Below are 11,582 nucleotides of genomic sequence, written 5' to 3'. Positions count from 1 at the left end.
ATATATATATATATATATATATATATATATATATATATATATATATATATATATTTTATACGGAATAACTGTCCCATAATATCTGCACTATAAATACATTTGTAATTACTCAGAACTGTAAGTGCGTTTCTTAGTTTTGTTCTGCTAAACCTGAAGGTGACTCAGATGTTGACCTTGAAGCATCCATCTCTTCAGTGGTACTATTATAAATATGCAGGAGGAATTCCTCTTTACAAAGGGTTACTGATGCATGAATTAAAGCATCTTTTTGATTGATTATTTTTAAGTGTTCTTTTTTTGTCATCTCTCTCTTAGCCACTCCACTAAAACAGTCCTGGACTTTGTGAACAGCAGCGAGAACGTTGTTTTTGTCCACAACAGTATTCATCTTATCTCCCAGGTTGTGGACAACCTCATCATGGCTTGTGGAGGTATTTTACCTCTGCTGTCTGCTGCCACGTCTGCCTCGGTGAGTCCTTCTGTTTCTTAGATGCTCTTTGTTTTCATCCGGGGCTAAAGGCACCGGTCACAAGAAGTTATCAATCCATATTGACCTTTTCCAATCACATTAGACTACAGTTAGATGCCCGCTAACATTGTTAGCTTGGTTTGTCTTGTCTGACCTCCTCATGACTTCATTGCTCTTATGTGATTCTATGACTCTGCCTCTGACCTGACCAGCCCGTCTAGGAAATGGTTTGATGCTCAATCCCTCTATAATACACTTAGCAGACGTGTGCAACATGACATTTAAGAAAAAAGTGCACTTTGTAGATGTCATTTCTTTCCCTGGTTTTTAGAAAACACGTCATTTTAGAAATGCAGGTGTCCTGAAATAGCTGTCAGAATATAGCTTATCACATGGGGAATAACTGGAATCCTAATAAGCAAGACTGAACAAGAAGGAAGTTTATCTCATTACCTTGGAAAGAAGGGAGGCTTTTAAAGGAAGCTAATGGCATCTCTGATATCTGGTAGAGAATTGGGACCCAATAAGGCATCATGCCATCACAACGTAGCAGTTATCCAGCTAAGGGCTTTTTAAACATCTTTAGCAGAGGTGTCAGTATTTTTTATATAGATACTTATTGTTTATAAAATGTGTTACTATAAACTAATATCAAAACTTTTAACAAATTTATTATTTTTTTCTTTTGCTGTCATGCCATGACATTTTATCCACCTTTTCCTGCGGATATTTTCTTCTCTTGTCCCCCAGCATGAACTGGAGAACATTGAGCCGTCCCAGGGTCTGCCAGTGGAGGCTTCGGTCACCTTCTTACAGCGCCTCATCAACCTCGCAGACGTGCTCATCTTCGCCAGCTCCTTAAACTTTACCGAGATTGAAGCTGAGAAAAACATGTCATCAGGGGGAATCCTGCGTCAGTGCCTTCGCCTTGGTAAACACCCTTATCATTTAGTACTATCAATAAATACCATTGAATACTTTTTTATTCTGTGGATCTTCTCTTTCTGTATTTTTACATATTTTCTCATTTATTACGATTTACTTGAATAGTTCCGATTTTTTTTCACAACTTTGAACCAAAACTTCTTTTGCTACATTTTATTCTACTTGTGAGGCCTCGGGAATGAGGAGTAGATTGTGTTGCTTTGTATATAAAGTTACTTTGATTTGAATAAACACATGAAGACTTTGTATTTTAAAGCTATTGGATTAGGGTATTGTAACAGTAGATTCCTCGTTTTCAATAACCCACAGGCTGTGATTTAAAAACTGCTGAAACTCTCAGAGTACTAAGTAACTTTTTTGGTAGATTTGCTGATATAAAGTTAGGTGGAACTAAACCAGAGATGGACAAAATTATTAAACCACCATGAACCAAATGAAAGAAATCTTTAACGTTTCAAGCAATGGGGTTTTAGGGCTATGTGATATGACTGAAAAGTGACTGATGATGTAAGTACAGTATCAGTCAGTAATCAGTCGGTATTTATAATTATTGATCCACCCAATTTAGAAAGAAGGGCTAGGGAAAATGGCTGAATTTAAGACATAACTCTAACCTTCTTTAAAAAAAGACCTTTAAACTTTTAGAAGGAGATCAGCCTTACCGCCAACCTTGCTTAGCCTGGATTATAGAGGTTCAGATTTCTGTTTTAATTGTGTAACTAAACTTAACAGATATGTTATCTAAAATCCATTTGGTTTAGTTTATTTAGATTAGTTTAAGAATTTGAATTTTTTCCCCCACCCTTTAAACCAGAACACATTTTTAGCAAATATCAGCTGTATTTATATTTGCAAGACTATTAATTACACAATAACCATCAGAATGATTAATGAATGTCTATATTTACATTCTTGTCAGCTGCAGGTCCTCTAAATCTGAGCTTCAGACAGGAGGGAGGGGGTGGGGGAAGAAGGGATTTCAGAACAAAGTCCTTTAGGGAAGAAAAAACTGCTGCTTTCAGCTTTCTGGCTTTTTTAAGAGCTGCTAAAATAGAACAAAAAAATAACTATGCTTAACAACTGCCTCTAGATGTACCTGAGGGTTAGCAAAGGTATAAGAGTGTAAATAAAATAGAATGAAACAAATTTTTTGTGAACCAAAATAAAAAACCTGTAGCTGAGAGTTGAAAATCTTTTTTTTTTTTTTTTTACTTTTAGTTATACTTGTCTAGTAGCAGTCTGAACAGAATGACTTTTTTTATTGTTTCTATAAGATGGACGCATCTCCAAAACTTAAAAGGTTTATTGAAGGTTTCAAAGCTTAAAATAATAAAACAATCTAGGTAGGCCCCCTGTTGCTGCTGAAGCTGCTTATAATTCTAGCTATAATGCACAGCGTGCTGCTCTTCTCTCCATTTTTATGGTCAGTCTGAGATCTTTTTAAGCACTTTGAAGATATTATGGTTTTAACTACATCCAATATCTGAGCAGCTTTTCTCTGCAGCCAGTTGCATCTCCACTAGCACTACTAGTTTTGATCCTTAATAATCTATCTGCAAGTGAAAAAAAACAAAATGAATGAAAACACATTAAATGTGATAAAATAAGATCTTTTTGTAAAATTCAGAGAAAAATAACAAATATTTTAAATTGTTTATCATATTTTATTTTAAATTCACCCAATATATGTAGCTGCACTCATTTTTCCATCTTATGCTTCCCCCCCAAAGTTCAGCATCTCTCACAGCTCACCCTTATTATGTTATTATAACCCTGCTGCATGGCAAATCTTTAAAAGGGCAGCTATCATGATCTAGTGCATTGTCCATAATGGCCTTGACTGCTGTGGAGTGCTGTGTGGCTGCATACCCTCAAGCATTGTTTTGCCTTCTGTTCCTGGCTATTAAGGTTTCCTCTGACAGCATCAAGAACCTATCCACACAAACGCTGAATAAAAGATAAAGAAACTGTTGCATTATTCAGTTTTTTTGGACCTTCTCAGCAATGTGGATAATTCATGAAAGTATGACAGATTGTCACAACAGTAGAAAAAGAGAGATTCTCTCCAGTTTTGTAACGGATCATATTCAGGTATCCAGTTTTATTTTAAGGAACGATTGCAACCAGAATGCTGCCACAGTGTGAGCTCATTATGTGGAGAACGTTTTTTTTTCTTCCCCTGCATAGATTACGTTTCTGCTGTGAAGCTTATAAAGCACCGGTTTTAGAAGCTGCCTTTATGAAATGAATATTTGATGAGGTATGCGCTCCCCATCGCTAGCACCTAATCTGATTTAGGAAAACTGTAACAAGATTTTGGCGTCCCCACCCCTCCCTCTGCCTCTCTTTTTATAAATGGTTGTATGAAAGAGTGCTCCTAATGGAAAAGGCGAGCCCATTTCCAAAAGGAATAATTCCCTCCTTGGTAATCTTAAGGCGGCAGAGTTAACATTTGTCAGTTGTCAACCGCTGGGAGGGGGCTTCAGGGAAGAGCGCTACATTAAATTACAAAACGTTAACCATGTCACTTCTGAACCCACCTGAAGTTGTCGGGGGGGAAAAAAGAGATTTTTTTTTGTGCCGAAGGACGCATCTTGCTGCCTACTCAGCACGCGTGCCCTCCAGCAGTGTCATTTGTTATGGGAGCTGCACACAGTGGATATGATTCAGGAGACCTCCCCTGCACTGTGACCTTGGCAGGAGAGGTGGAGCAGGGAAGAGTGAGCGGTGCTGCCAGAGTTGGCCGGAGCACCGACCTTGTCATGGCCCCTACTTTTTCTCCTGTTTTTGTCTCTCTCAGCTGCTCCTCTCCATTTATAGACTAGATCTCCGTTAGTTTCCTTTGTTGCATTTGAGCCACAAAAACCCTCATGTGAAGAATTTAACATAACTGTATATATATTGCCTGATAATAAGTTAATTAATGATATTACATATAGTATGAACTCTGTCCTCCCCTTCCCAGTGTGTGCTATAGCAGTCAGAAACTGCTTGGAGTGTCAGCAAGCCCAGTTTAAAGGTGCAGAGGGTTCATCAAGAAGCTACACCGTCATTCCCAGCACCGCAGTTGGAACCGCCAAGTCTGCATCTGCACAGGTGAGTTGCTAAGTATTTTTTAAACATTTATTTCAAAGGGACTTTTTCCAGGAAGATCAGATACTTGGGGCCAATTTCAGATCTCTGTTTTTCTTCTGAAGCATTGACCTGTTGATACACACTTTATTTGGTTTCTCCTAAATGTTTTAGTTTTCGTTCAAAGTGTCCTGTCCAGTCTTGTGTGACAGGATCTTCTACCAGACCTGACATCTGTAGGGTGAAGTTAAGAGGGCGGTCCATTCCTCTGATCTACAGTGTTCATTTGAACTCATCATGTCAAAGAACCTAGTAGTCTGGAAATCAAATACATTTTTTGTTTCCTCCTATAATTTTTTTCACTGAAGAGTCTCATCCCACCAAGTGTAGGAGAGCAGTCCCACTAAACCGAGGTCACTGATTTAAAACAAGAAGTGAAATTTGAAAATGTCTTTATTGCCTTGTTGCAGTTCACGTGAAGACTTGTGAACAGGTGTCTCTGGTTTTTGGGCTGTCAAAAGGTTGCTAACATTTCTAAATCCTGCAGGCTTCCATGACAGATATAATTGACATCATATTATGGAGGGTTTCTTTTCTTGACCGTCAGCCAAGGTCTAGTCAACTGTGCCATAAATAAAAGGTTTAAATTTTCTTTGAAACAAATTCTGCTGTTAGTTCGCATTCAGTAAGAGCTCACTAAGCGAGTTCCTATTAATCATCTAATTGAGCAAATTGTAATTGCCTAAAAAAAAAATTGCCTAATAGAAACTGCAGTTTTAAAAAAACTCACGATGCAAATGTTAATACACGTTGATGAGTCGTTTTTTCGGTCCTATCCAAATTGTAATATTTCTCAGAACTGCAATGGAAGCACTGTTTTAGCATTAAATGAGTCCTGTAATCTTCAGCTGTTTTCAAATTTAGCAGAATATCGACATAGTTTTACGTACATTTCTAATGGAAACGCAGCAACAGATGGTGAAAACTGCTAATGTTAAGGTCATCCTCCTACAGTAACAGCCCCCACTCTGAAGAGTGTTGTTGTTTTTGTGACCTGGCGGGTGTTAGCGTAACGTAACCCAGTTGGGTACCATGCAGCCAGTGTTTTCGGTAAAGATTAGATCAATCCAGCTCGTTCTGTTCAATCCAAATAATCTGTTTTCAGTCAACAACTGATTCTGTGCTTCTTACGTTACCGCTCTTTTCTTTTTGCCGTCCTTAGCATTAAACCACATTAGCTTTGTCCTTTGTCTTCCTCACCAGAAGCCACCAAGTATTATTGCATTAGCTCATGTCTTATTGTATTACTGGACACCATTCTATTTGTTACACTAGACAAGGCCTTTTGTCATTGCTCCTTTGATTTGATACAGTGACTGCCAGTAAAGTCATGTTGATTTCCCTGAACTGGGTGTTAAAGCTCATTTATAATTCAGTGGCTCTATTGGAAAGCCAATATATTAAAGATCCGATCTCTGGAGGGCTAGCTGCCCTAAACCCACAACACTTGGAGATCAGGGTTAGATACAGTAGATCTTCTGATTACTTAATTTTTTTTTTTTTTTTGGTTTCTTTTATACTTAGTGTATAGTTATCTAGAACTTATCTGTAATGTGGGCCTGATCTTAATTTTTATATACAGAGTCCTGTGGATGCAGTGACGGGTGGTGTGACAACAGTCAGAGATCTGGACCGGCTTCTTCAGGACATGGACATTAACCGCCTCAGGGCCGTCGTGTTCAGAGATATTGTGAGTTGTGCAGCTCTTCACGCCGCGCATCCCCTCTTCTCGCTTTCAATGCTTTTTATAGAATAGATTGTTTAGTGTATTTTGTTTGTTTCAGGAGGACAGCAAGCAGGCTCAGTTTCTTGCGCTAGCAGTGGTCTACTTCATCTCAGTCCTCATGGTGTCAAAGTATCGTGACATCCTGGAGCCCCACAATGACAGGAAACACCCTCTTCGCTCGCAGTCTTCCAGGAGCACAGGTAAAGAGACATGTCCTAATCAAAATATCAATCAACTGAATATGTTAATGTAATAGAAAGATAGTGAGTCTTACAAATCCTTTATTGCAGAAGCATGAACCATTTTTAATTTTAATATGAAGTTAAACAATCGAGAAAACGATGCATATAGAAATAATCTTGTATCATGTATTACAAGCTATAACAATGTTTATTAAACCTTTTATTTGGAATTTGGTGAGTGTCCAAAAATGATTTAAATAACAGCCTCTTAGCCACTCTTCAAAAGGGGAAGGATTGGAACTCATGCAATTCAATCAAGGCAATTCGTGTTGTTGAATCAAAGCAATTCGTTTTGATCATAATCATTACGAACCATAATCATCAGCTCACCTCACTCAATAACTACCGGCCTGTCGCACTAACCATCATGATGAAGTGCTTTGAAAGGCTGGTTAAAGGACATTGTCTCCGCCAACATTCGAACCGTTCCAGTTTGCCTACCGATGGAACCGCTCCACTGAAGACTCCATCTCTGCTGCTCTCCACCTGAGCCTGGCACACGTGGAGGAGGAGAACAGCCACGTGCTGATGCTGTTCCTGGACTTCAGCTCAGCCTTCAACACCATCATCCCACAGCATCTGATAGAAAAATTGGAAAAGCTGGGCTTCAATACACCCCTCTGCAATTGGCTGTTAGACTTCCTCATCAACAGACCTCAGTCAGTCTGGGTTGGAAACAACACCTCTGATGTCATCACCGTAAGCACAGGCTCCCCTCAGGGCTGCTTCCTGAGCACCCTGCTGTTCAGCCTGATGACACACGACTGCGTGCCCAGGTTCACCACCAATCACATCATGAGGTTTGCAGACGACACCACGGTGGTGGGCTTCATCAGAGACGACAACGACCAGGACTAAAGAAAAGGAGGTGGAGCAGCTGGTGAGCTGATCCTCGTTGACTTCAGGAAGAACCAGCCTTACCGTGCTCCTCTGGTCATCAACAGTTCAGCTGTAGAGGTGGTCATCAGCACCAAATACCTGGGGATGCACATCACAGACAACCTCACCTGGACTGTAAACACCACCTCACTGGTTAAAAGGGCCCAAAAGCACATGTAGTTCCTGCGGAGGATGAGGAGAGCCCACATACCCCCACCCATCCTCACCACCTTCTACAGAAGCACCATAGAGAGCGTTGTGACCAGCTGTCTCTATGTGGTGTGGAGGCTGCAATGCCTAAGACTGGACGAAGGTGAGATGAGTGGTGAGAACAGCAGAGAGGATCATCGGGGCTGCTCTTCCCTCCATAAAAGACATTTCCTCCCAGTGCTGGGTGTCCCGAGCCTGTAACATTATCAATGACTCCTCACACCCCCACCATGGACTGTTCTCCCTGCTGCCCTCTGGGAAGAGGCTTCGAAGCATCCGATGCAGGTCCAGCACATTCCAGAACAGCTTCTTCCCCACTGCCATTAGACTGCTGAATGTTGTATAAAGCACTGAATGTTAGAAACTGTAAATCATATATCAGTCTTATGTTTACATTTGATCACCATGCTTACATTTTATCACTGCTGCACGTTAAAAATAGAAATGTCTTGAGAGCTGTACTGAACGAAATTTCTTTTTGTGAACAAAATGACAAAGTAAGTCTAAGTCTACGTCAAAAGGAACTTGCTAACCAGCTCCACAGGCGGCCCCATCCAGGAAACACACAGCCAGGCAGACGAGCTCTGAGCAAACGGCCAAGTTAGAGGATGAAATGAGCACATTCAGTTAGTCACAGTCAGAGAAACAGGACTACACTGGAAAATATGCCGAGCTCAAACGTCTATGAACAAAGGTGTTGATGGCAGCAGCACAGCTGATATTTCTCTCCAGGATGGTGTCACAGCCAAACAGGAACAGACGAGGCGAAGCTACTATGAGAAAAAGCAGAGAGAGCATGAGGTTAGAGATTGAGCTAACAGATTCTGCAGAGTGGGAGAATAGAGATAGAATGAAGCATATTGATAAAAAAAAGGGGTCCCTATGTCCTCCAGCACTCTAAACTTATATCAGCATAACTATAGAGATAGCTCAAGATAACCCGAGCCACTCTAACTATAAGCTTTATCAAAAAGGAAATTAAACCCACCCCTAAAAGTAGACAGGGTGTCTACCTCACGGACTAAAACTGGTTGTTGGTTCCACAGGAGAGGAGCCTGATAACTAAAAGATCTGCCTCCCATTCTACTTTTAGAAATTCTAGGAACCACTAGTAAACTTGCAGATTGAGAGCGAAGTGCTCTGTTAGGAACATAGGGAACAATCATATCTCTGATATAAGATGGAACTTTGCCATTTAAGCCTTTATATGTGAGAAAGAGGATTTTAAATTCTATTCTGGATTTAACTGGAAGCCAATGAAGAGAAGCCAGGATAGGAGAGATGTGATCTCTCTTAATTTTCAGAACTCTGGCTGCAGCATTTTGGATCAGCTGAAGGCTTTTAACTATAGTGGACTTGTAAAGAATTACAATAGTTCAGCCTTGAAGTAACAAATGCATTGACTAGTTTCTGAGCATCACCCCTGGACAGGAGATTTCTAATTGTTTCAATTTTCTGCAGATGAAATAAGGAAATTCTAGAAACCTCTTTGATATGGGATTTAAATGACAGGTCCTGATCAAAAATAACACCCAGATATTTTACTTTATTATCTGAGATCAATTTAATCCCATCCAAATGAAGTGACTGACTAATCAGATTATTTTTCAAAGACTTGCCTGTAATCTATGTAATGGGTTTGCTTCATCTGGATTTATAGACAGATATAGCTGGGTATCATCAGCTAAGCAGTGGAAATTAATCTAACCATGCTGTCTAATAATTCTACGGATTTGGAGCATATATATAGTAAAGAGAATTGATCCTAGCACTGATCCCTGTGGTACTCCACAGGTAACCCGGGAGGATGAGGAAGGTTTGTAATGAACGTGAACAAACTTAAATCCGTGAGATAGATACGATTTAAACCAGTCTAGCAGAAGAAAACAATCTAAAAACCTTGTTTAAAGTAACTTAAATGATTCAAAAGGAACGGATTAACTGGGGCCATGCTGCCAGGTTCCCACTGGTTACCTGGCTGCCCAGGTCCCAGGCGGTTACATAGTGCTGCCTTGGTCTCTGAGGAAAGATAGGAGGTGGTTTTTCTTTGTTGTTTCATAAAATATAAGAAAATAAGATAAAAATAAAAGTTGAGCTTTTGATCTAAAACAATGGAATTAAAAGATTTTTTTCCATTTAGGTTTCAAAGGGTTAATCAATAACCGAATTTTAATCTGTTAAATAAAATTGCCTCATAGACATGTTGGTATAAGTGGATGCATTGCATTTTATATGTATATATTTTAGTATTTAAGCTTTAGATGATTTCCTAGTAAATATCTCTTCTTATTAGCCATTATGGATTCAAACCACAGCTAGAAGAATCTTATTTTTTACTCGTTGATTTCTTATATCATTGTGTAACCCTCTGTTTTCAGACAGCGGCGCAGTTTCAGCTGGACCCGAAGTGGAAAACGGCTTCTCTCTGAGACGCTATGATTCAGGGATCGGTGAAGACCACACCTCGGCTGCAGCGAGCGAGGCCGATCTCTCATCCTCAGGTGTAACGCACGGTCCAGACGCCATCTCAGAAGCGCTGTCCACTCTCTCATCTGAGGTCAGAGGAGCACCTTCTGCTGACTCAAAGTCGAAGAATGTAAAGGACATCCTGCGCAGCTTGGTGAGCGCGCCGTCCGAAGACGTAATGGTGGACCCCAGTCTGCTGCCCCCGTCGTTTTTGGGATCTGTGAGCAACTTCGACAGGCGATCATCACCACAGTTTCGCTCATTTGATAGGTGAGGAGTCGTGGTTAAAATTTATGCTTGCACAGTTTTCCACAATCAAACAAACAAGTCAGCTTTTCAGCACTGCATCTTTGAGTCTGGAATAAATTGGAGAATTGTTGAGAACTGACAGCTTTGACATTTTCTCAACACCCATATGGTATAAAGTTTTGGGATTCTCTTTAGCTTTGCAGTCTGCAGTTTCATGCCATGTTTCCCAGCATAGCTGCAGGGGACTTTTGAAAGTCAGACCTTGAAGACATCTCGGCTTGGTATTCTCAGAGGAGGCCTTGGTGGATCTTGAAAAAGCATTCTGAAACCCAGGAATTTTAAATCCCTTTGGTTTGTTTTTTTTTTTTCTCTTTTTGTTCTATCCGTCAGTGCTGCTCGTCATCCAGAGCAAAATGCTTTACAAAGAACCTGCCTTAAGAAAAACAGAAGTCCTCTCTGTGATGATGAGACAGGAAGACGGGAGGTGTTTGCTTTCACGTTGCCACTGATATTTAACAGCTCTTTTTCATCTCCTCCCCTTGTCTCATCCTGTCTAACATTCGAACAGCATCTTCCCCTTTTCTTAGGGGAAAAAAGGTACAATTTGCATTGCCTCTGATGGTGCAGGGGAAAAGTCTGGAGTTAGGCATCAAAGACGATGGGGTACTGAAGTCACAGACAAACCCAGGTGAGAGAGGATTGTTATCGGTCTGGTTTGCATTTGGTGCGTTGATTCTCAGACGTCTACACATGGCACAGAGCAGGTTCAGGGAGGGGGAGACGAAGAAAGCAGATACTGGAGGAAAGGGAGATGAGTGTCAAGTCAAAGTCCTCATGTACCGGGGGAAAAAACAATTCTACATTTTTCTTCCTCTCACTCTCCAGCCCAGTCAGTCTGCTGGCCTCCGACTGTGGGAATTCCTCAGCATCTCCTGCGATCGCGTGCCTTTATCTCAGGAATGCTTTGTCAGGTCTCAAGGCGCTCCTCATATCAGGGGGATTAGACTGGCTCCTGTCCGCTGAGCTCACTCAGTGGGAAGAGAGGACAGCAGGAGAGCTGGAGAACGTAGTCTAACAGCTCACTGTGTGTCTGCAGGAGCCTCTTCATGCAGAGAGCAAACATTACCTCTGCTGCTAGGAAAAGATGAAAGCTTCCTGAAGGACAGGCAGCTTACCTGTCTAAAATATCCATTTCACTACTAAATGGCAAAGGTTGACCGCTGTGTGTGTTGCAGTGTAGAAAGTCAGAAAAGGTAACTTAATA

The 11,582-nt window shown here is 40.7% G+C and overlaps 1 protein-coding gene across 9 annotated transcripts in view; it reads left to right on the top strand.

The window, feature by feature from the left end:
- lrba (LPS-responsive vesicle trafficking, beach and anchor containing) overlaps positions 1-11,582 on the top strand; it is a 243,521-nt gene that overhangs the window by 61,889 nt on the left and 170,050 nt on the right. For 8 of the 9 annotated variants that reach the window (XM_015373651.1, XM_015373653.1, XM_015373652.1 and 5 more), the window contains exons 24-29: positions 316-469; positions 1,220-1,400; positions 4,380-4,510; positions 6,129-6,236; positions 6,331-6,472; positions 9,982-10,339. In XM_015373651.1, coding sequence (XP_015229137.1) covers positions 316-469; positions 1,220-1,400; positions 4,380-4,510; positions 6,129-6,236; positions 6,331-6,472; positions 9,982-10,339 — 1,074 coding nt within the window. The remainder of the gene's footprint in view (positions 1-315; positions 470-1,219; positions 1,401-4,379; positions 4,511-6,128; positions 6,237-6,330; positions 6,473-9,981; positions 10,340-11,582) is intronic. The other variant, XM_015373646.1, reaches the window with a different exon arrangement.

This window comes from Cyprinodon variegatus, unplaced genomic scaffold, assembly GCF_000732505.1.
Source record: "Cyprinodon variegatus isolate N-32 unplaced genomic scaffold, C_variegatus-1.0 Scaffold90, whole genome shotgun sequence".
Classification (NCBI taxonomy): Eukaryota; Metazoa; Chordata; class Actinopteri; order Cyprinodontiformes; family Cyprinodontidae; genus Cyprinodon; species Cyprinodon variegatus.
This window is presented reverse-complemented; position numbering and strand designations above follow the sequence as displayed.